The sequence below is a fragment of the Misgurnus anguillicaudatus genome, chromosome 11 (assembly GCF_027580225.2).
Source record: "Misgurnus anguillicaudatus chromosome 11, ASM2758022v2, whole genome shotgun sequence".
In the NCBI taxonomy this organism is placed as follows: Eukaryota; Metazoa; Chordata; class Actinopteri; order Cypriniformes; family Cobitidae; genus Misgurnus; species Misgurnus anguillicaudatus.
The window spans coordinates 25,351,401-25,377,008 of NC_073347.2; the positions used below are offsets into that span (position 1 = coordinate 25,351,401).

Consider the following 25,608-nt stretch of genomic DNA (forward strand, 5'->3'; position numbering starts at 1 on the left):
AGACTCAAAATAAATCAGGTGGTTTTTGCTCTTTTCTACTCAAATACTTTCTTTATATCTCTGTGGTACAGAATGTGCGATGTTTCTCTGCCCTGTAGGGTGATGATAAGGGGCGTAATTCACAGACGACATAAACAAACCCCCCTCACACACAGGCAGAGTACACACAACCCTAGAAATAGACATTTTATCTCTTTAGTAAATTGAATGTCAACTCTGCAATTTCCTAATCAAAATCACTGTTCACACAACACGTGTTAATTTTAATACCATGAGATATAGAGATGTTGACTAGATCATCTTATACATTAAAAGATTTTCTTCTGCCCTCTGTCTAACCCTCTCCCTCTCTCGTTGCCCCACAATGGCAACCACCATAGTTAGCAATGTTCCCATGGCAACCAGGAAACAATCCAAGAGAGGGAGAAAGTCGAGTTGTTAGAGTCACTCATATAGCCTACACACAAACATACACACATACACTGTGCTTTAACAAAAAAAATACTACACCTGGAAATAAGAGACTACATGAACCTATAATATTTCATCCAGGTATACTCTGAGTGGACATATTAATACTCTCTCTTTTGTAAGTATATTTGTGAGTATGTATAGATTTGCATATGTGTCTTTAAATTGTGAGTTAAAAGTTTGGGAGTTTTGTGTTACATAGAAAAAATGTGTGGTTGTGTTTACACAGCTTTACAGCTTTAATAGCAAAAATGTGTGTAATATATCAATTAATTATTTGTCGGTTTGTGTTTATTTTACAGGTGTGTGTTAATGTGGCAGGTTTAGGGTCATGGCCTCCACAGGTGTGACTAGCCACCTGCCTCCAGTCAAGAGTGTGGTCGTCTATAGGAATGGAGACCCTTTCTTTTCAGGTTGGAGCAATATATGAAATATCAGAGGTTTTGGGTGGTTTCACTCTTAAAATATTGGTTCCTTCCAGGCTGCTTTATGGTTCAATAAAGAACATTTACCATCCACAAAACTTTTATGTAGCTCATAAGGTTCTTTAAAAAGTGCTATATCGAGAACATTTCACTATTTCTTCGGATAACCAAAATCAGTTTTTTTTTAAGTTTATTCATTTATTAACTTAAAAAAACTTGCACTGACATTTCACTATCAGAGCAAATCAAATATGTCTGATAATAAACCATGTGTCTTATTTCATATGTGTGTTTATTGTTGTCTTTCTGGCTAAGGAAGGAGATATGTTGTCAACCAAAAGCAGATTTCCACCATGGATGCATTCCTTACAGACATCACTCTCACTATCGGAGCACCATTGGCTGTTCGAACGCTGTACACGCCACGTTATGGTCACCGGCTCACGGATCTCACTGACCTTCAGCAAGGGGCACAGTATGTGGCCGCAGGGTTCGAGCGCTTTAAGAAACTGGAGTAAGTGTAAATTTAATAATAATTTTTATTCTTATTATATATCTTATAATGTTATTATAATCCTTCTGCATCAGTGTGTCAACTCCAGCTGTTTGGTTGTGCTTAAAAAGGGAAACAAATAGATTCAAATTCGTAGTCAAATTTGGTTGAACCATGTGCTCTGTGGCTTCTGTATTTAGACCCATATGCCAAAGCAACACTAAAATGTATGTGTTTTTACGTTACATTAGATGAAGTATCAAACCAGGTCATATCTACAGACTATTCCTGCTAGACCTTGTAATCTTTTATTACCTTTTTTGATTAATTTGTTGTTTTTGTGGAAATATACTTGAGTAAAACATTTTTGTTACTTCTCATTCATGATTTGTAAACATTACTATATCAGAACATGTATACGTGTGTTATTTTTGTTAATGTACAGTATGAAGTCAGTAACCCTACAATTTTTGATTATATGCATTTAATATGCCGATTTTAGATTAATTGTTTCTGGTTCATAAGAATGATTAATATTGTTACAAAAAAAAACATTATTTTGTTGTTTGTCTGTTTTACTAATATAGTTACATGAATGCAGGATTGAAGAAATCTCCAATGTGCAAAGCTGCAGAATCAACACAGGTACATCTATGAGAGTCCATTCACAACTATTTTTTATTCATTGTTGAGTTGTGTTGTTTTTTGTTTGTGTTTTTTGTTGCTGTGGATGCTTTGGCTATGGCTGAATTCTAGTTTTGTGTGTGTCACAGTGGATGAGAGAGGGAAGTAGGTGTGTTATTGTCCCTTTCAACAATAGCAGGTCAGGGACTACACGCTAGTTATGTTATCAGAGAGCTTGTTAGGGCATGTTATAGGTGCCTGACCCCTTAATGCTCTTCACAGATCTGAGAAGACTGCTGTAGATAATCACCCTGTAAACAGCAAAGTGACTCAGCGTTAGCACACACCACCTTTAATTTACACTGAAAATATAAATAACCTTGCCATAGTTCAACTAGGAGCACAAAGTGCAAGGGTTTGACTCCCACAGTACACATGAAGTGATCAAGGACAAATGACTTTAAGTACATTCGTTTTGGATAAATGCATCTGCCAAATACTGCATGACATGAGGCCAGGATTAAACAGATTTTACGCAAAAGAAAGCATTTGGTTAATAATATCATTATCTAATTTGTTGTTGAGGTGGCGTTTAAAGGCTTTTGCATTGAAGCTCCTCAATTTTGTTATATTACCACATAACATTTCATTACAGAAAATATGGAAATACTAGGGAAAAAAGACCCCAGTTTTACACAGAAACTTTATACATATAAACTGACAACAATAAAGTATTTTAAAAAGCTTCGAAATGAACACAAAGAAAACATATAAATGATAAATGTTTCCACAGACTAAAGGACTTGTCAGGCCTAATGTTTCTGCAAAATGGAGGAAGGTTGTTACTCTGCCCTGTATTATACAGTAAGAGATCAAAGACACACACATCATGGTATAAACAAACCACTTCTTCCTCACTTCTGTAACACGTACACATTCTCCTTTGTGGTTCTCTCTGTTTGTTGTGTCACCTGTCTATAAAGTGTATTCAGAAATGGAGATATCCTCAGTCCTGCCATGCGTCTGATAATTTCCCGCCACATGCAAAAGAATTTAGAACAAATTCTGGGACTCATTTCAGAAAAAGCAATGCTTCGCACTGGAGCTGTGCGCAGGTATGTGATTTCCAAAAAATCTTACAAATAATCCTCATTCAGGAAATGTATACAGTATTTCTAATGTTCAGCTGAACTGTTTAACAGCCTTCCTTTCTCACTAACATTTCACCTTTAACCTCTCAGGCTTTGTACTCTGGAGGGAATCACAGTGACCTCCACAGAGGAGCTGGAGAGTGGACATTGCTATGTCGCTGTGGGAACAGAGAAGTTCAAGAAACTTCCCTATGTGATTTTACTGAACAAAGCAATGGGCAACAGTGCAGATAGGTGATGAAGCATTTATATGTATTTATACCATGGGTCTGTTGAATGCTGTATTTTGATTGGCTGAGAAATGTTCCATGGGTATGCATTAAAGGGGCCATGGCACAAGACTTTTTTAAGATGTCAAATATCGTTGGTGTCCCCAGAGCACATATGTGAAGTTTTAGCTCAAAATACCACATAACTAATTTATTATAGCATGTTAAAATTGCCACTTTGTAGGTGTGTGCAAAAATGTGCCGTTTTGGGTGTGTCCTTTAAAATGCAAATGAGCTGATGAAATTCAAACACTGATCACAATGATGGTGGTTTGTTGCAATTAAAACTCATTTTTCGCTTTTCTCTGCACTAAATGGCAGTGCTGTGGTTGGATAGTGCAGATTAAGGGGTGGTTTTATTATAATAAGAGCTCCTTATGACATCATAAGGAGAGCCACATTTCAACGACCTATTTTTTCATGTGCTTGTAAAGAATGGTTTACCAAAACTAAGTTACTGTGTTGACTTTTTTTCACATTTTCTAGGTTGATAGAAGCACTGGGGACCTAATCATAGCACTTAAACATGGAAAAAGTCAGATTTTCATGCCATGGCCGCTTTAATTTCTGATAACTGCACACCTAACATGTCAAATGTCTTAAAAATAGGCACCGGAGCAATGTTATAAGAGGAATAATTGACTCCGGTCTTTTGAATTATTTGAAAATAATGCACACCCGCTGTGTAACTGCACCTTGGGTGTGCATTAAGTCAATGGCCCATCGTCAATTATTCCTTACTTATTTACAAGCAACTTTTGTTTGCTTTTATTTTTTGATCGTTAGACTTTTCTCTTGTACTAATGTGACCCTGTCTGTGTAATCCAGACTAGAGTCTCATAATCTAATTTGAATTTAATTTAAATCTGACTTTTTTTTATTATCAAGATAATATCTTAAATATTAAAGTATGTTCTTTACATTATGTAAAATGATTTTTATGTAGAAATAGTTTGGCTGTGTCACAAATCTTAAATGTCTCATGTCATTATTTTACTAAAAGGATGATTTTCTTTGCTATTTTTTTTGCCATGAAAACAACCTTGTTGATATGATGTTAAAAATTTAATGAATAATAATCTGAAATTAAACAGGTTTATTGTGACAATGGTATAAAACTGAGACATAATCTTTATCTACATAATCTGTCTGTCCTCACTTTAGACACTATGCAGGAAACCTAGGACTACAGAGAAGAAATGAGGTACACATTTTATTTAATATATACTGAGAAACAGACATTTTCTACCTATCAGACATTTAAAAGACAAAAGTTTGCATAGTGAAGTTGGAATTCTTGATGTTTTGTTGTGATGATGTCACTCAGGGTAGGAAGTTTCCTCAGGACAGCCACAGTGACTCCGCTCTTCTGGAGTCACCTGAGGTAAAAACTAAATATCCAACCCCTTAGAATCAGTGTTTTTATTCACGCAAAAACAGTTTTAATCTAATTCATTTCATACACATTGAAGGCTCCTAATTAAATTTTGTTTTACATTGTATGCCTTTTAATGTGCACAAGAGGGCGCTCCATGCATGCTTTTACACCAGTAAAGCCTTGCTTTACTTTCACTTCCACTTATGTAACACACTTACCCACCAATGCAAGCAATTGTCCTGTAAGTGCTATGTGTGATTTTTGAGTTTTTCTTTCAGATGGAGGGTAGGCGTGTAAAGTCCACAGGAGATGAGGCGGAAGAAAGCTCCCATCAACCTGTTAAGAGGAGAGGAAAGAGAGGCGATAAAGACCAGAACTCTGTTTTCTACGCCAGACCCGTGAGAGTCCGCAGACATCCTCCCAAATACAGACCATCACCCAGAGCTACAACAGGTGAACCCTCATATAACACTGACACAAACTGTACTGAGCATATTATATATTTACATGACTTGCGTTGCATTATTACAGTCTCTTTATTTTATATTTCTTTTAAATACATGAAACTAACAAAAAGTCCATGTGTTGTGTGTTTGCATCTGTACATTTGTGTAGATGAGCCCAGTGTGTTTAAAGCCTCTAATAGGAGGATAAAGGAGGAGGTTCGAGGTGCTGAGGAGGTTGCAGAGGATGAAAACACAGCTGTAGAGCTGCCTGTTGACCAGGTACTTTCATTTCTTTTACTTTTTTCTTCCTCTACTTTGCTTCCTAAAATGTTTGTCATTTCAGAGAACAGCAGAAATTGTGGAGGACGAGGAGCTTCCTGAAAAGGATCTGTTTCACAAAGCCGATATAAATCATGTGAGTGCGGGATAGACACATTGATGACATCATGATTTTAAATTATGTTGTGGCAAAAAGCCCTATCTTGAATCTTCGTAAGAAAAATACTCGGGAGACAAAGGTTCCAAGTGCCAAACAAAAATTACTTTATTCGCTTGAGCCAACAAAGTGAGACAATCAATACCCCTCAAAGAGGTGCTCAAAGATAATCTGCCCTCCTAACATCTGACTCCATTTTATACAGTAAGAGGTTGTCCACACCAATCTGAATCCTTTATCATGTCTAAAATGGCGTATTGGTTCTCATGGCCTTAGCCTAGCTTGCACAGATACCTTATTGTTAATATAGCAAAGTACAGCTGGACTTCTCCTCAAATCTTAAAAATGACATACTCTGTTTATTACTTCGATTAGCCTTGGCTTTCCCTAGCACAACTAACTTATTGTTAATGTAGAGTGGTACATCTGGATGACTTCTGTGATCTAAAATGACGTACTCTTCTTTATCGGTTGTTTTGGCCTTGTTTCTCATAATAATCGTGGCGAGAACAATCGTGGCATAGTCGCAGTATCCACCTGGGCTCTTTTAATTATGAAACGAAGGTTAACTGAGAAAATGAAATCAAAAAGTCAACTGAGAAAACGACATCATAACCTTATGTAGAAACAATAGGCCTAGTATAATATTAATACAGTGTATGATCAGTAATATACCAAACATGAACTACTACAATAACTGATTGCTCAGTCATGAACTAACTCTCTGCGTTATTACAGACACATGACTCACTTGAAGCACATCCATCTTCACCCGATCTCCCTCAAAGGAACAAAGAGAGCGAGCTTACCGTGTCTAAAAGAGAGACACATCAGGAATATATCTCGAACAATGAGTTTCAGCAGGAAACAAACAAACATGACAAGGTAGTTTATGTTGATTTTTGTATTTTATTTAATTAGAACTGAATCAGCTTCAAAAACAAAATGATTGGTTTTTGATTAGCAGTCAACCAGACGGCATTCCAGATCTTCGTCGTCATCATCTCCAGCCTCTTCACTCAGGGTCTATGAACACAACTCGCAAAACGAAGAAACACAACAAGAACCTGCTAGTGTATGAGTTGTAGACAGCCAGCAACAACATAATACTATTTTTTTTTTTAAATGTATACAGATAATCTACTGTATGCAAAAGCTTTTAACTACTTTATACAATAGTGCTACAGTATTTTCATTACAGACCTTTGGCCATATTATTAAAACTCCCTATCTTAAATCTTTAGTTTAAATCTTAAAGAGGAGGATTTATTTTCTTTTTTTATTAGAAATAAAATTCCATTGTTGAGCTAGTACACTGTTATCTAAAATCTTCCTTGCTTTCCTTGTGGTTATTAGACAAGACTTCGGAGTTACAGTGAGGAAAATAAGTATTTGAACACCCTGCTGTTTTGCGGGTTCTCCCGCTTGGAGGTCATTGTGGGGGTCTGGGGTTGTCATCGTGGGAGCATGTCCACTGTGGGAGACCAGAAATCACAATGTATGATTTTTTAACTATTTATTTGTATGATACGGCTGCAAATAAGTATTTGAACACCTGTCTATCAGATAGAATTCTGACCCTCAAAGACCTGTTAGTCTGCCTTTAAAATGTCCACCTCCACTCCATTTATTATCCTACATTTTTTAGCTGCATAAAGACACCTGTCCACCCCATACAATCAGTAAGAATCCAACTACTAACATGGCCAAGACCAAAGAGCTGTCCAAAAAGACACTAGAGACAAAATTGTACACCTCCACAAGGCTGGAAAGGGCTACAAGGAAATTGCCAAGCAGCTTGGTGAAAAAAGGTCCACTGTTGGAGAAATCATTAGAAAAAGAAGAAGCTAACATGACTGTCAATCTCCCTCGGACTGGGGCTCCGTGCAAGATCTCACCTCGTGGAGTCTCAATGATCCTAAGAAAAGTGAGAAATCAGCCCAGAACTACACGGGAGGAGCTGGTCATTGACCTGAAAAGAGCTGGGACCACCTTTTCCAAGTTTACTGTTGGTAATACACTAAGACGTCATGGTTTGAAATCATGCATGGCACGGAAGGGTCCCCTGCTTAAACCAGCACATGTCCAGGCCCGTCTTAAGTTTACCAATGACCATTTGGATAATCCAGAGGAGTCATGGGAGAAAGTCATGTGGTCAGATGAGACCAAATTAGAACTTTTTGGTCATAATTCCATTAAACATGTTTGGAGGAAGAAGAATGTTAAGTACCATCCCAAGAACACCATCCCTACTGTGAATCCTGCTTTGGGGGTGTTTTTCTGCACATGGGACAGGGCGACTGCACTGTACTAAGGAGAGGATGACCAGGGCCATGTATTGTGAGATTTTGGGGAACAACCGCCTTCCCTCAGTAACAGCATTGAAGATGGGTAGAGGCTTGGTCTTCCAACATGACAATGACCCGAAGTATAACCAAGGAGTGGCTCTGTAAGAAGCATATCAAGGTTCTGGCGTGGCCTAGCCAGTCTCCAGACCTAAACCCAATAGAGAATCTTTGGAGGGAGCTCAAACTCCGTGTTTCTCAGCAACAGGCCAGAAACCTGACTGATCTAGAGAAGTTCTGTGTGGAGGAGCAGGCCAAAATCCCTCCTGCAGTTTGTGCAAACCTGGTGAAAAACTACAGGAAACGTTTGACCTCTGTAACTGCAAACAAAGGCTACTCTACCAAATATTAACATTGATTTTCTCAGGTGTTCAAGTACTTGTTTGCGGCCGTGTCGTGCAAATGGGTGGTTTTAAAGGCTCATACATTGTGATTTGTGTTTTTTTTATAGATTATGTCTCTCACAGTGGGCATGAGCCCACGACGACAACCCCAGACCCCCCCATGACCTCCAAGTGAGAACCCGCAAAATAGCAGGGTGTTCAAATACTTATTTTCCTCACTGTATATAAACATAACTCATCTAACACCATGTTTTGCTTTTAGGCTGGCGGTTTCCATGAGGAACAGACAGACAGGTATGCACAACGCCCTCTCCAGATTGAAGATGATGAGTGAGACACACCCGTCCCAATCCAGAAATATGGTCTGAAGATTAAGACTGTCATGATGTTAACATAGTTTAACTAAGTTACTGTGGTAACTGCAGATAAACTCATGTTGTAACCTGTGAATTAGCAACGATCCTACCACATGCAGAGATTTAACTAGAAAATTTATATTTTAGTTTTTTATTATCTTTATTTTCTTATAGCAAAATACGAACTCTGAATATAAAAGACAATAAAAGTTTAATTCAACATTTGGTACTTCAATTATTCTTAACAATACAATATTTACATTTATTTTGTAGATTACATAATCCACCTACACTTGACTGGTACAAAATTAGACAATTTCAACATATTGTACAATTAAAGTGCAAAAACATTTTACAGTGTACAGATGTGAGGTTTCCTTTACTTAGCATTAGTTCACAGTGCACCCTCAAAATACAGCAGCACAGATAGTTGCAGGTCATGGCCAGTGATATGAATGTGAGAAACTGGAGCAGATCTGGGATTCACAACCATTCATCTTGCAGTCCAGCAGTTGTTAATCTAGTGCTCACTTGTGTTGTGAAGCCCTTTAACGTCCGTCTCCGAGACCGAACTCAACACACATACTGTCACTCCAGACATGATGAGTATCATCCCCAACACAGCACCTGCACAATCAATAAGACACGAGGTAAAACATCTGTGCAGCTATAAAGAAGATAAGTAAGTGGTGTTATTACACCAAAAGACACTTACTTTTTCCTCCAAACTCTTCTCCCAGGAACTTACCCATCAGCAATGTGAACAGAAAGGTGAGAGAGTTCACCACTGGCACAGCTAAGGAAAGATCTACAAAACAGCATCACATAATATAATACCGTTTACTAATGTACATGTCTCTAAAATGGGGGTCTCCGACCTTTTTGTGAGCAAGGGCTACCACAATGGATAAAACAATCTGGAGGGGCACTTTTTGATATAGTCTACTCAAACTTTTTTGTTTTACTTGTTGATTTTATTTGATTTTACTTGTTGATATGTTTTAGTATTGTTTAAAATGTTAACATACACCACACCACATTGGAGACCCCTGCTCTAAAGGATAAGACTTTTAAGTTATTTGCACTGATGTCGTCCTTGGCTGGACAATCGGAGCGACTGTGGTAAAAATATATGCATTGAATATTAAGTTGTATAAACTATAAACCCATTATAGTTAAACCTATTACTTTCTAAATAGTACACGAAGCAAAAAACAGTACTGCATGCTGTTATTACGGTACACAGCAGCGATGCATGTGAATCCACCCATTCTCCTGAAAATGATTTTGCATTTGAATACTATTTTGTTTAAAAATATCAAGTGATCACCATGCATTTTGGGGATATACTGCTTTATACACTGCTTGTTTGTCATATGCAGTAACCAGTTTGCAATGCATACAGAAAAAAGTGGTGCAAAATGCTGTCCCCATGGTTTATTTTATTTTTTAATACAGACAAGTTATAACAGAAATCAAGTTCATCCCTATAAGAGACAATATAAGGAATTAATTTAATAGTTGTATCTGCATTTTTTTTATAAATAGAATACACACTATATGACAGCATTTCCAGATCTTTAAAAAAAAGGAAATAATATTTTGGGATATACATTATCAGGAACCATACAGAATCTCAAATTTAAACCTTTCTTACCCGTAGAAGCAAGAGTGAAGTAGAACACTAGCGATCCACTTTGGTTCAACAGGAATGGTACCAAATACTATTAAAAATGTCAAAAGAAATATTACAAATATAAAAAAATAATTAAAAGAAGCATCATTTTTGCATAGGTTACATAAAGCATAAAGATTATAAAAACACACCTTTAGGTTGAAAAACAAGAATTTGACCTCTGCTATAAACTGATGGAGCTTGTTGCCTCGTTGTACTTGTTCAATGCCTTCCGTGCCTTTTTTCAAAAATGGGTTCGTCCCTCCCCACAAGATCGCTACCAACAGCAGACAGACCACTTCGCCTACAGACATTTATTGAAAGAGTTAAAATGTACATTTATATATTGTAACATAAATAATGCAACATGCATTGTATTGACATGGGACATATGCACAAAAACGATCTGACAACGATCCTGCAAATTAACTGATCAGCCAGAAAACTGTTATGTGTGTGGACAGTTTAGACAAAGCGTCAAAATAATGTATTGTAATGTAAAAATGATACATTTCCATAGGCGTGATAGCAACGCATTAAGCTACTTGACATCGTATGTAACTTAAAATGAAAACAACAAATCTCTGTGCTTAAAGTCGTAGTTCACGACGTTGCACTTTTAAAATATTTAAAACAAACTCATGACTGTCTTACCTATTGATACCATTTTTAATGTTAAAATAAACTAATAACCCTCTTCTTTGCCAACCAGTTCCTCGTTTCAGATGTCGCTGGTTTGTTTACAGTTGTGTGCGCATGCGTGCGAGAAAACCTTTAAATAAAAGTCCTCGTCGGTGGTTACGAGAGGTCAAAATATCTGCGTTTTTAAAAAGTCAAATTAACTGATCTATAAACAAAATCTTTGATTATTATTTTAAACGTGCCACGCTTGTCACGTTCATAGCGCCCGCGATCAGTTTTAATTAAATAACACTGCATTTAGTTGGAAAATTACTGTTTTAAACTCAAATTAAATACACTAGTAAACATTTTAATGCATTAAAATCTTTCATAAATGTTTTAATTTGAACAATACCCACTCTTGTCTTTACCCATTCAATACCTTTTGTCAATACCAAAGCCCGTAAGGTTTTTTTTACAACTGCACAATTTATTAGTCATTGAGCTGCCAATAACTTACAGTGTAAAAAAATAACAAAACTAACAATTTAACAAAGAAAAAAAAACATTCTCACATAAAATTGAGACAAAATGCAAACTGAGCAATACAGCTCAACTTTTAACTTTTCCGATCAATTTCAAATGTGTGCAATAGATGGCGCTAAGCCTGCAGTACGACATGGGTCACTGACGTGGCAATGCACAAACTCACAGAAATAAAAGGTGTTTTTTACTATGCAAAATGTTTCCCGTTATAACACACATACTAGTAAAAATGCACTGTAAAAAAGTTTAAAAATAAAGTGTCAGCCAAATATAAACAGCTTTGGAAAACCATTGAAAAATAAATGATTAATAGTAGCTTAATTTCCTGGATAAGAACTGGCTTGTTGCATACGAACCATTGTTGGTGCGATTTTGTTTTTATTAAACTAACCCAGGATTGGTGGCTGGAATGCAAAGACATGTTTTTTTTATATAAGTAGCACACTACACTCTTCTAATAGCTGTCCACTAAAAAAGCTTATTTTGTTAAAACCTATATTTCATAATAATATTACAGTTTTTCTCCATTGCTAAAACAACATAACCAGGCTTTTGAACTAAAATTACAAAATCATAACGCCATTTTTCAAGAAGCACACCCATTTTGCTGAACCATAAACACTATTTTCCACACACGAGTCAGATTTGGTGAACTGTTACTTTAAAACTCTAAACACAAATCCCTACATTTCTCACACCATGTGATCATATGGAAAGCACTAGCATTCACTGTTCACTCAAGTCAGCACACTTTAGGCTCAATTTGCAAACAATTTCCAAGGTGGGAATAGATAGATAAAGGGCCCGAATCAGTTCACTGAGCTTTGAGGAGTAGGGAAAGAAGGAGGACGTGGGGAAGGCGAGAAAGGAGGAGGATGTGGTGAAGGAGGAGGAAGAGGACGTGGTTAAAGAGGATAAGGGAGACGAAGAGGCAAGGTGACAAGCAGTCTCAGATGAAATTTGAACCACTGACCATGTCCTTGTCCATGGTATGACCATAAGGGAGGCTGAGCAACAAGTAAAGCCTAATTTGAGTCGCTTTACTATTGCCTCCATCTTCAGTGTCTTAAGGGAGGAAAACAGATAGGTGTACTTACAGTAAGACGGCTCTGTACAGTAACTTTAGTGTGCATACACTGTTGGACTATACTACTGTAATAATAAAAAAATGCATTAAATTCCCTTGCATAGCCTACAGATTGACATATCTAGATGAATGCCAGAGGTGGATCATGCAAGAGGATTTTACCCTCGTTGTTTGTCTAGGACCAATATAGCCTGTGATGTGGATGAGATTCTCTGGCCTGACCCAGAACAAAGAGGATTTTTTTTTAAATTTACAGTTGAATGAATAAAATTGTGCTAATGGATTTGTGTTTATTGTTTTAAGAATATAAGCCATAGTTTCAAAACATGTGTTTAAGCAACTGAGAAAAACTGTAATGGGTTTTAACAAAATGTGCATGGAGCTTAGCTGGCAGAACATTGCATTCCTCTCCAGCCTTTTTTGAGATTTTTATAAGTTTCACAAAATGCCTTCCAGGAAAATTTTCTTCTAAAAATACAGACGTCTTAGGCAAAATGCAAATGTCTTAGGCCACCACCACCACCACCAGACTTGTTTTAATGTGCATCCATATTTATTTTTCTTTATATTTTAATAAGATACAAAAAGAAAATACAAGAAATATGTACAAAAAAAAAAAATTCAGGACTAAATGTCTAATTTATGCCTCGTCTGTGTTTACTGTGAGCTCTCTTGGCACTAAACACATCTTGAGCTTTTTTAGCAGAATGAAGTAAAAATACTAATTTCTTTAAAATGAGAAATTAGGATTTCATTTTATTTAGGTTTAAGAGTTCCTGCAGTTTTCTGCTCAAGGGGAGTTTACCCTAAAAACTTGACACATCAGTTTAGATTTTTATACAGTTTTTACTACTATATATACATTTTCTGTATTTTCTGGATGTATTCTATTCAAGAGACTGAGAATTTTTTTTAATGATCACTATAACATTGCAAAAACAACACTTTTGCACAGTACTGTATATAAACAAAACAAATATATCAAATGAAAGAACAGACCCTCTGCTTTTAAACAAACAAAAATGTTATAATACAAAAACTAATTCATCCTATCTTTATTTTTTTCTCTGTTTATAAACTCTAAAATATGTGTATTTTTCTCCAAAAATACAAAATCTTGAGCAAACGCTGAAATAATTGCATTTTTGTGAAGGAATTTTGTTAGAGATCAGATTCAGAACAAATATCAAAACATACATGGAGTTTAAAATTAATAAATCATTTTTTGCTTCAGGTTTTTTATAAACTGGGTAAAAGCGGCATCTAGTGGATAATCATGGTATTAAAGATTACCATAAAAACTAATCATGAACATGTTTTTTTTCTGTTTTTTTCTCTTAATTGACAAGATAACTCGACAATGACGGGCGCATGAGTTAAGGTGCTTTGGACAAGTGTCAGCCAAATGTGTTTAATATAAATGGGACGTACACTAAATGTAGATTGAACCCTCTTGATTTCACACACATTTCTTGGAAAGCTTTAAAATATTGCAGTTTGAAAAAGCTCTACAAACTTGGATCAGATCATTGCTGAATTCACTCAGTGTTTTGTGTTTCTCAGCCATAAACTGAGCATTTCCATCAACTTCACTATTACAGTACAAATGAGATATTGCAACCCTGAGGAAAACTGGCTGGGAGAACAGGGCCAACTTCAACACTCAATTGAAGCTCTGAGTAAAAGTAGAAATGAATACAGTGACATATGAGGCAATGGTTGTTGTCAGTCAGAGAGAAAAGTTTATATACAGTATTGTGCATCATAAATTCCCCGGAAGAAGGAAACAATGACTTCATTGATTCACAAGAAGATTGAGTTTTACTGGTTATAAGGCCCCATACTAGGCCTATCATTCAATAACGTATAAATAGTTAAAGGATTACATGTTTGACTGGTGATCAAAGGAAATTTAAACAAGTTCAAAGAGTTAGTTAATGACATGATGACAGTCTCTTTTCACATTGAGGAACATTTTTGGTCTGTATTGTACTTTGTATTTAGTTGCAAACTGCTCAACCTGTGTAAGCTGACATATACACCGAAGTCTAAGCTGGCATAAAGTAATTCAGGTTGATTTATAAATAGTTTAGTTATAAGTCACAGTACAACTAGTCAGGTGGGAAAACCGAGTTTGTTCAGGGACTTTTAACTTTGTTATTTGACTTCAGAGGCCACCTTTTGGGAAACACATTCAAACAAAAATATCTTTGTAATAACAACAAATATTTTATACGTGTCACTGAAGTTTCTTTTTTATCAGCACTGGACTGAAAAGAAAACACATTATTTTTGAAAAACATCACATCATCGGCATGAGCATTTAGTTTCTGTTCTACTGGATGATCCTGACATTTGAGACTCAAAGTTCATTCTTCCATGTATGCACACTTGAGAGTCAGGATGACTTCAACCTTTATCCCAAGCTAAACAATTCAATACAGAAGCTGCAGGGCTATGCATAAATGTTATACATGTCTGTGCAAGCTCTTTATTTGAAGTTTCATCTGGTTATCTCTAGTTTCATCCGAACGCAGTTGTTTAAAAAAATCTGAGCTCAGTTTAACAAAATGTTGTACATTGAAAACAAATAAAGAGTTTTGTTGCAAAATGAGACAACTCCGTTTTTAAAATTTTTCAGAAATCTTGTTTTTTGGTTGTGCATTACAATTAATATAAATTCAACTGCAGTTGGTTTGTTTTGATTTATACCTTTTATAACTTAACAATACAGCTAGCACCATAAAACAAAATAATAACATGATAACATAATAATAAATATGTTTTGACAAAAATGTAAAAAATTGAGTTATCTCGTTTTACAACAAAACTCTTAGTATAAAGTAAGGCATTGTTTTGTTTGGTGTTGTGATGTTTTTTTCCTTTTAAACAACAAATTTGCTTGCCCTACCCACATTGCCGAGTACACAGTTGAGCTGTTTTTATTTTAAGGAATGTTAATGGAACAATGTGTGTAATGGTGATACAAACTGCTTTGAAATGGCAAAATGAAACATGTTTATCTGACATAAAATGTATCTGATTACAAAATGAATTGAAAATGTTGAATGACACACCTAGTTAAATTTTTTTGTGATGGATGATTTTTTGTTTTCAAATCAATACATCTACATGTCAAGGAAAGTTGTTCTACTTTTCAACAATTTTAAGAAAAGTTATATCTGAGACTAAAATGGTGCCTACAGAGTTCAAAAGTAATAATAATAATAAAAAAACTATCCACTACTCATTTTTACTATGAATATAAGGTAAGATATGTGAAACATTTGCTGTCATTCTCACATCCTTTAGACAAACATTATTGGTCCATTATGTAATAAACTGATAAGCTAAGCTTAGGTAATCAAAGCTGCAGCTAGGATACAAAAACAGTCAAACACTCAATGTAGTTTTACTGTGCTGGGGTCAGTTGTGGTATACGGGGTCCATGCTTTGGATAAAAGCATCTAATGCCTAAATGTAAATGTATAACAGACAACAGCTGTGTTTACAGTACAAGCTGTTTACAAATCTCAAGCATATTTTAAACATAGGTTAAAACACAGAAGTTCAGTGCATCATCTCTGTCAGGGTAGGTAGAATATTTAAGTAATATAAATTAAAATCAGGTTTATTTCTAGTCACCAGATGCAGTACAAAATTATGTTTATTGCAATATATAAAATTGTATACATAATACAGTGGTTGATGCCCATGTGCACCTGATGCTTTTTAAATAAATATTATCATATGATGGGTTAATTCAGGCAATGTATTGACTTGTGACCTTTTCATTCTCTATTAATTTGATAAATGGGGTTAAGTGTCCGCACTTATAAAAGTATGAAAAAGGCTAAGCACTAAATAATGATTTTAACACTTTAATTATTTTAAGAACACACCCATATGACTTGATTTATGACAATCTAATGCTTAAAATGCTTAATTGCATGTTCAAACCTCAGAATTATTTATTTATCTATGTGGTTTAGCTTTTTGAGGCCTCATTTACTTTGACAGATGAATGTGAAAATGAAAGGGAGGGAGTGAATATATGAAATGAATGATGATGCCTTTAATGATCCATTTACAATCCACTATGATGGTTCATTCCAGGGACAAACCTCTGCTTTTTAAATCTCCGAAACATCAACAAAATTATGCAGATAAAAAACATAATACACATCAAGGAGATTACAATAAGTGCAACTGTCACTTGATTTGTGGCCACGTCCTTATCTGAAACACAAAAAGAGACTTCAGTAAGAGTTTGCAATATCAATGTTACAACTGTACAAAACATACAGACTTACAAAACCACATAAAATTGCTGCCATGGCTGCACAGACACATTTAAACTTGAGCAATACAAGGAAATACCTGCATAACTCCTTCATTGAACTGAAATACTTATAGATAAGCATACTCAAGAAAGGTGTGTAAAAATAATGCAGGCAGTAAATTGCCAGGACAAGCCTTATATAAACATCACACAGTCATTGAACAAAATATTTTATATGGGCGGTTTTCCAGGGTTTAGATACATTTAGGACTAGGCCTTATTAGGACATTCAAGAAGATTTTTCAAACATACCACAAATTTTTTAAAGATATAATCGTGCTAGCTAGTTAAGACAGCTCAAACATGAATTTTAGCCAGTTTTGTTTTCTGACTGGAACTATTAAAAAGAATGCAAACTTTTCAGTATCATTTAGTGATTTTTTATTCTAAATTTCTGTCAATTTCTAGACCAACCTTTCATAATGGTAATTTGTGAGTCACTAGTTACTCTACTAGTGTTGTTGACCACCTAAACCAAGACAGGCCGAGGCCGAGACCAAAACCAGTGCAAGTCACAAACACTTATGATAAAATGTGGAATATGCATATAATTAGGCACTTCTTGTCTGTGTGTGCATGTGCATACATGTGCATGCACGTGCGTGTGTGTGTATGCCATCAGAGAAGTTGATAAAATAATCAAAGGCATTGCAGATATGTGGGAATTTATCTTTGTCTATAAGCAAATAAAAAACAACACTAAAGAGCTGAAATCAACTTAACCATTTATTCTGAACCGTCTTTCCATGGCTTGCCATCCACTGAACACAATGCAGGTGTTTTTTGTAATAAAATTTGAAAAATTGTCATTGGGAGAAACTAAAACAATGCTTAAACAATGCCAACATCATATGCCAAACCTGAATAAACTGCAAAAAATTAATGATAAAAAATAAATTTGTGATGTGCCATCAGTTGTGGTCTTGAAATAAAATGTGGAGTCCTCTTTGTCTGAGACCGAGACGAGACCGAGTAAAAATGCGGTAGATTCCAAGACGAGACCAAGACCGGTCTCGAGAACTACAACACTATACTCTACTCTTTGGAGAAGATACTTTTAAAAAGTGCCTGTATTAAAGTGGTTGATTGCTAACTCTGGGAAATAATTTACTTGTTTAAATATTTGTCTAGGGCACAGGTGCCCACTCCTGAATTAAGTGAACCGTGAGACCAACTCTGCAAAGCACACCCGGTTACGCTTGAAGCTTCATGAAACACTAACCAACATTTCTTTAGAAGTTAACAGATTTAGTGGTGTTGTACATCATAAAAGACAATGTTAGCATCTGTTCATTTTAATCCAATTAACATTAAAATTGATGACAGAGATAAAACAAAGCGAGAGAGAGAGAAATCACAAATAAGTCCATCAAGTGCAGAATTTTTATTACTTTACACGTCATGTCTTTATGGGATCTTTATGGGATGTGCACAAATTCTAGAAGATCACTGGCAGTGTGAATTAACCAAAATCAAACAATCCCAGGACAAATTCCAAGCTATTACTGTATTTTCCAGAATTGTTGTTTGAAAAGGACACAACAGGATCTGACATTAGGGACAACCCAGGACAATGGTTTGTTTACAACATGAAGAATCCTGATTCTACTAGCGGTCACATCAGTGTAACATACTTTGCTGATAAGAATTTTGTTATAAACCCAGCCCTATGGCTATTAATAAACATGATAATAACATTATTGTTTCTGGAATGGTAATGGAATTGGAATGTCTTCCAATCATTCATGGTCAATCAAATCAAGTCAGATGATTTACAACATTGCACCAGCAATGCAGCCAGACTCATGATATTAGTTTGTTTCCATTGTCTCATTCTTGGGATTTAACCGGAGTCAGTCATCCACCTTTACTCTGTCTGCCTGAATAATGATGATCTCTGCTTTAAAAGCTTAATTAAGATCTAAGCCAGGAAAGTCTAAGCATGTCAAAACATTTACTCAGTAACTATTAATATATGACCAGCGGATGAAAACTCCCCCATTACCTGCTCAAAAAGACTGACACATTCAACTATAGCTTTATATTGGTTTCACAACCACTGAAACTTGAGTATGTAGATAAAAGAACAGAATCATTGTTTACTGTACCTCCTTCTTTACCTGGTTTGATAAGTACATAATCGAAACTATGAGCAATACAAAGGTCTTCTGTGTTGTTAATACAAGGAAATTACAAATAAACAAATATAATTGCTCTTTACCGTAGGTTAGGATGACAGGTCTCTCAAGGTTCTGGTTGAGAAACTGGTTCTTTAGTGTAAATGTAACATTAACCGTTGGCTTTTGGGCTTCATAGCTGCTCTTTATGATGTATAGTCCATCTTCAGTCTGCTCAAAGAGCTCCAGGTGATGGATAAGGTTTTCACCTTGTTCTCCGTGCCAGCTCACATCAGGCTTGGGAAATCCCTCCGTCTCAAACTTCACTGTGACTTTTGAGGAGTTTACGTGGATGCTTAACCTGGGCTCAGAGTACAAAGCTAGGAAATACATACACATAAATAACCATTTCCTTAAAGGGACACAAAATATTCTCATTTTCCAGCTCCGAGTTAAATATTTGATTTTTACCGTTTTGGAATCCACTCAGCCAATCTCCAAGTCTGGCTGCACCACCCCTAAGATAGCCCAGCACAATCCATTGAATCTGACTAGACCACCAGCATCCCGCTCAAAAATAACCAAAGAGCCTCGACACTCTTCCCACCCAAAACTTGACTGTTCTGTAGCTACATCGTGTACTAAGACTGACAGATTTTTTATGCCAGTATGAGAATATAGTTCCTAGCCATATCGGCCTAAAAAAAGGACAACTTTTAATTTTCTGTCGGTCTTAGTATACAATGTAACTACAGAAGAGTCAAGTTTTAAATGGAAACTCTTTGGTTATTTTTGAGTGCGATGCTAATGGTCTAATAAGATACAATGGATTGTGCTAAGCCAGGGGTGGGCAACAGTTTTAGCCCGAGGGCCACAGTGACTTTGGCAAAGTAAGCGGAGGGCCACACTTGGGAAAATTGCAATTAAACATAGTTACACGATTAAATGGTAAAAAATTATTCAATGCAAATATGTATAAGGCTGCTCTACACTTTGACTTTGTCAGCATATTTCAAGGCCTGATCTTTATTTTTGCTAGGCCTGTCTGACCTAGGCTACTCTAACATTAGAATAACTGGATTTACTTTCAAGGATTCATTTTCTACCCTGCATATTGTTCAACTGTCATTCATACTACAGCGATATGCTAACACGGTCTCACACCCATGGCGTCAATATTTGACGACACTTGACCATGCGTCAATATGTTGACGCGGAGGGTATACCTTTCGCGTCATTTTTTGACGAACTGGGGACTTCAATACTATTAGGTACGCGAAATTAAACAGTTGTCGCCTGGCATTGGGGTTAGGGAAAGGTTTGGGTAAGGATGTCATTATGTAAATCTAACCCTAAACCGACGCGAAAATGGTAGAAAATGGTAAGAAAATAGGAAAGAGAATGCAACGGACTTAATAGCATTGAAGTCCCCAGTTCGTCAAAAAATGACGCGAAAGGTATACCCCCCGCGCCAACACACTGACGCATGGTCAAGTGTCGTCAAACATCGACGCCAAGGGGTGAGACTGGGTTGGATATGCCCACGTGCAAACAATCATAACACACAAGACATGAGAAGATAATTTATTATTATTATTTATTTTTTATTTTATTTTGTATTAACCACCAGGCAGTGTTTCCCACAGGATTTTGAGAGACTGTGGCGGTGATGACGTCACACGCCAATTAGCATATATGTGACGTCATTGGGTCGTGTTTTACTCTTTCGTCTGTCACATTATATTGCATTTTAACACAACCGAATGCTATTTATTTTTACATATTATATGTTCGGTTGTCTATAAAATAGTGATTAAACAGGACCCAGTAATGACCCACAACCCAGTAACTCTTTGTTTAATCCAACCAGCTCTTTGCGGCCCGCCACAGATAAATCAATGTATGGGAAACACTGCAACCATGACAGTTTCATACAAACTGTGAGCGCATCACGGGGGCCGGATTGAAGCACTATGCGGGCCGGATCCGGCCCCCGGGCCTTATATTGCCCATGTATGTGCTAAACTATGCTAAAAGTGGTACAGCCAGACCCGGAGACCGGATGAATGGACTCCAAAACGGCAAAACTCAAACGTATGAACTATTGGGGAGCTGCAAAATTACTATATTTAAAAAAAGTGGAGGACTCCCCGTCATTAAAAATTCCATAATTTAAAGGGATAGTTCACCCAAAAATGAAAATTCTGACATTATTTAGTCATTCTCATGTTGTACAAACCTGAATACATTTCTTTGTTCTGATGAACACAAAGGAATATACCCCGAGGAATGTTTGTAACCAAACCATTCACTACCATAGTTGGAAAAAAGAATACTATGGAAGTGAATGGGGCTCATAAATGGTTTAGTCACAAACATTCTTCAAAACACCCTCCATCGCGCCCATCAGAACAAACAAACCTAAACAGGTTTGTAACAACATGTGAGAAGAGGTGGACACTAAAGTATTTTTACTTTCTACATAAAAGTAAATTTTTAAGTATTCATATTTTATCAGTGTTTTTCTTTGGAAAAAATACATTCCAATGAATATTATCATAATTTTTACTCCACTACATTTCATAACTTCAAGTTTTTGGTTTATATTTAGTATTTCAGTACATTTAACATTTAGTTTTTTTTTACTTCTAAAGTAATAAGTACTTTTGTACTTTTACTCAAGAAAAGTAAAAGTACATATGTTTTATGTAATAGGTATTAAATCAATTCTAATATGTAATATAAAAGGAATACAGTGTTCTGTGCTTTACTAAAAAATGTTCACTACGTTCTAAAGTCATTTTTCCCCAAGACAAACACTCATAAAGCACAGATGCTTGAAAAATTCACTTAAAATACTCAAGTATTGTCCGCCTCTGCATATGAGTAAGTAAATCATGTCAGAATTTTCATTTTTGGGTAAACTATCCCCTTAAAGTTTTTAATGTCTCCTGGAAACTCTTTAATCAGGATTTGGACAACAACATTAGTTTAAATAATAAACAGCTTTCCTAAAACAGGAAAATATGCTAGAAAAACAAAAATGTCAGTCAATGTTATTTTTTTGATGGGAGAAAGAAAGCATTGTATCCGAATTGTAACACTATTTTAAATATGTTTTCAGAGTGTTCTTCACTCTTCCATACCTCCATAGGTCAGCTCTACCGAGGCTCTTCCGGTTCCCTGTGCATTGCTCACTATACACATGTATCCGCCTTTATCCTTTTGGCTAATGGCTGTTAATTGTAGGGAGGCATTTCCTTTAGATAGCTCAGATTTAAAAAGCATTGTCCGACTGTTGTATTCTGGACTCTGCCGGTCTAGTTGGTCCATTTGATAATAGAAACTGTGCACGACCTTTGAGTCCTCCTGCCGTTGCCAGGTAACCACCAGGTTAGAGATGTCTGGATCAGGTGTGAATTTGCAGCCCAATACAGCTGGATGGCCCCGAATGGCCATCAATTGCTTATCAGGAACAGACACCTCAAACGCGGCTGAAATGAGACAGTTACATCTAGATAAACACTTCAAGGAACTTTGCCAATCATCCACAATCATACAATTGAAAGGGATGAAAAATCTATTTTTTCTTGATTTTGAACATAAAAAGACGTACAGCAGATAATAGGCCTGCTCATTGTTGGGTAAGTTACTCAAAAAGTAATTAATTACTAGTTTTTAATTACATCTTCAATCATGTGATTAGATTACTGTATTACTCTCTCCAAAAAGTATTTACTTATTACTAATAACTTTCTAAATCCTATTTGGTAAATGATACAAAGATAGGTTGTAACGGCTCAAATAAGTCATATAAAAGTACATCAATTATTCTGGTCACAGCTTTTTGAGGTCCAATACTCACTATTAAAGGGGTCATATGATGAGATTTTTTAAGATGTAAACAAAGTCTTTGGTGTCCTAAGAGTGCTTATGTGAAATTTTAGCTCAAAATACCACACCGATTATTTATCATAGCATGTTAAAATTCCCATTTTGTAAGACCTAGCGAAAATGTGCCGTTTTTGAAATGCAAATGAGTGGATGAAATGCAAACACTGAACGCAATGAGGGTGGTTTGTTGCAATTGAAACTCAATTGTGCTGTCAATTATTTTTTCTCTCCCTCTTTCTCTCTGCACTAAATGACAGTGCCATGATTGGATAGTGCAGATTAAGGTGCAGTATTATTGTAATTGGCCTTGCTACCTACATGTCCCCACCACTTTTTGAAATGGCTGATTTAGCCCCCACCACTTTTTGAAAGCATTTGGTTAAAATGATCTGAAAAATCAAGCGAACCAAGAAATGTTAAAGGAACACGCCCAGATTTTGGGAATTTAGCTTATTCACAGTATCCTCCAGAGTTGGATAAGTCCATGCATGCCTTTCTCATCTCCGTGCGTGCTGTAACTCTGTCTGACGCAGCCCCCGCTAGCTTAGCTTAGCACAAAGACTGGAAGTGAATGGCCTCAGCTAGCATACTGCTCCCAATAAGTGACAAAATAACAAACATTTTCCTATTTATGTGTTGTGATTTGTATAGTCACACCGTGTACAAGTACTCTTTTAACAGCATACATTCTGGGAACTACATTCTCAGAAGGCGAAGCACTGCTACTTGGGCAGAGTGATTTCTGGGCGTGTTCCTTTAAAGGTTTATTTGCACAAAATAAAACATGCAATGCAGTTTAGATACAGAAAGAAACAGTGTACATTGTCAAGAAAAAGTAACTTAAACAAAATAAACTATTACTGCCCTGCTGAAAAGCCAGCAAGACCAGCATATCTTGTGTTTTGGTGCTGGTTTGCTAGTGAACACCAGCTAAACCAGCACCAAACCAGCATCAGCACCAGCATCCTATGCTGGTCATACCAGCAAGACCAGCATATGTTGTGTTTTGGTGTTGGTATGCTGGTGGCCACCAGCTAAACCAGCATAGACCAGCATAATTCCCATGCTGGTTTGATTGTTTTTTTTTCAGCAGGGTGATTCTAAAATGACCAAAAACGTGCATGCTAGAGTATGGTGATTTGGCACTGTTCAGTTGAGCTGGTGTTGCAGGGACTGTTACATGTGCAGTCGACTTTGTTGAGGGTTTTATGCTGAGTATTTTCGTGTTGTTGACTGGCCTACGCTATGCCCATTTTTGATGCCCTTGGGTAGGAGCGTGTTTGTTTAGGTGATTTCAAATGTCAACATTGGCTTTCAGAGATCATGCACCATGCCGTTAAGGGTGTAGAATAAGGTTTTGCAGAATCAGGCATTAATATTTGCTTAATTCTTAAATATCTGCATAATATTAATGCTAATAACCAACCAGTTAATAGTAAGAATTGGAAACTATACTTGAGTGTTATCATTAATCTTATTAACTCACCAACGTATTTAAAGTGAAAAAGATAAATAAAAGCAGGCATTTTAACTTAAACTTTCAATTTTGTTGTTAAATCCATTATGGTATTATATAATTGTACAGTCTATACATTGTATTTTGTTTAATTATTTATCAGAAGTATCTGTAATTAAATTACTGGAAAAATAAGATAATTTCTTATTTTTCTAATTACTTAGCAACTAGTTACATCCAACACTGTGTATGATTCATATTTAAAAACCATAGCAAAGAGAAAGGGTATCTTTTAATAACTTTAATCTCAATCTCAATCAGAAAGCTATTGTAAACTTGGGACATCACAGATGTGTCTACAAATCAAGCTACATTACATTCAGTAATTTAGAAGGCTGTTTGAGATGAGTAGTGGCTCAGATTTCCCTTTCTTTTCATGTGCCCAATAACTACTTGTAAGTTTATCTGGGCAGGGACTGAACTTGCAAAGCAATCTGAAACATTCAGTAACATTAATCCTTTTAAATTCATCTGACAATGGAACAATAAGGGGAGTACAAAAATTATTAGTTTTAGTCATCTGAACGCATTCTGACATTAGAAGCATTCATTTCCATACACTTGAATATACTTTTCCTCAATATATTTAATACATATTCCTTAAGAGCTGCAGACGTTTTGGTTTGGGTTTGTCGTTTTTCAGAAAACTCATAAAAATAGTCCATTTGTGAAACTGGTCATGCAGTCATAGTCCTATTTTTGTCAAAAAAAAAAAAGTATTACTTCAGTTTCTTACCTACAAAAACTGCCACGACGAAAGGAAGGAGCCAGCGCATTTTCTGTGTGAATTCAGGACCATGATTTAGATAATTGAACGGTGCAGCTGGATACGATTTTCTTCAGACGCAGGCCAATCCACAAACATATTCATACTGCGGTTTGCAGTATGCAGTACTCATACTTAGTTAAATGGAGGCGTTGCCATTGATTTCAATCACCTTTCTCCCTTTTTATTAACTTCTGTCTGAACTTAAATGGCAAAATATCATTGTCCATACGTTGGTGCCACCTTGTGGTCAAAAACGTTTGATGGATGGCCTTAGCTATGTCACCATAAGTTTTCATTGTCAAA

At 36.1% G+C, this 25,608-nt stretch overlaps 3 protein-coding genes across 3 annotated transcripts; 1 reads left to right on the top strand and 2 right to left on the bottom strand.

The window, feature by feature from the left end:
* Positions 1-147: 147 nt before the first annotated feature.
* On the top strand, positions 148-9,100 carry dcdc2b (doublecortin domain containing 2B). The gene is made up of 15 exons (XM_055169955.2): positions 148-589; positions 774-884; positions 1,212-1,410; positions 1,977-2,034; positions 2,807-2,877; positions 2,997-3,128; positions 3,255-3,398; positions 4,598-4,637; positions 4,761-4,817; positions 5,090-5,264; positions 5,427-5,536; positions 5,601-5,672; positions 6,432-6,578; positions 6,658-6,768; positions 8,645-9,100. Exons 2-15 carry the CDS (start codon positions 803-805, stop codon positions 8,714-8,716), a joined length of 1,470 nt encoding a protein of 489 aa, XP_055025930.2. The 5' UTR covers positions 148-589; positions 774-802; the 3' UTR covers positions 8,717-9,100.
* On the bottom strand, positions 8,933-11,223 carry tmem234 (transmembrane protein 234). The gene is made up of 5 exons (XM_055169980.2): positions 11,068-11,223; positions 10,566-10,717; positions 10,396-10,462; positions 9,454-9,546; positions 8,933-9,365 (listed from the first exon to the last, which is right to left on the bottom strand). The coding sequence occupies exons 1-5, from the start codon at positions 11,078-11,080 to the stop codon at positions 9,259-9,261; spliced, it is 432 nt and encodes a 143-aa protein (XP_055025955.1). The 5' UTR covers positions 11,081-11,223; the 3' UTR covers positions 8,933-9,258.
* A 5,312-nt stretch (positions 11,224-16,535) lies between these two features.
* On the bottom strand, positions 16,536-25,464 carry LOC129415817 (CD276 antigen homolog). The gene is made up of 4 exons (XM_055169975.2): positions 25,273-25,464; positions 22,273-22,620; positions 19,231-19,506; positions 16,536-16,906 (listed from the first exon to the last, which is right to left on the bottom strand). The coding sequence occupies exons 1-4, from the start codon at positions 25,310-25,312 to the stop codon at positions 16,755-16,757; spliced, it is 816 nt and encodes a 271-aa protein (XP_055025950.2). The 5' UTR covers positions 25,313-25,464; the 3' UTR covers positions 16,536-16,754.
* Between the last annotated feature and the right edge of the window lie 144 nt (positions 25,465-25,608).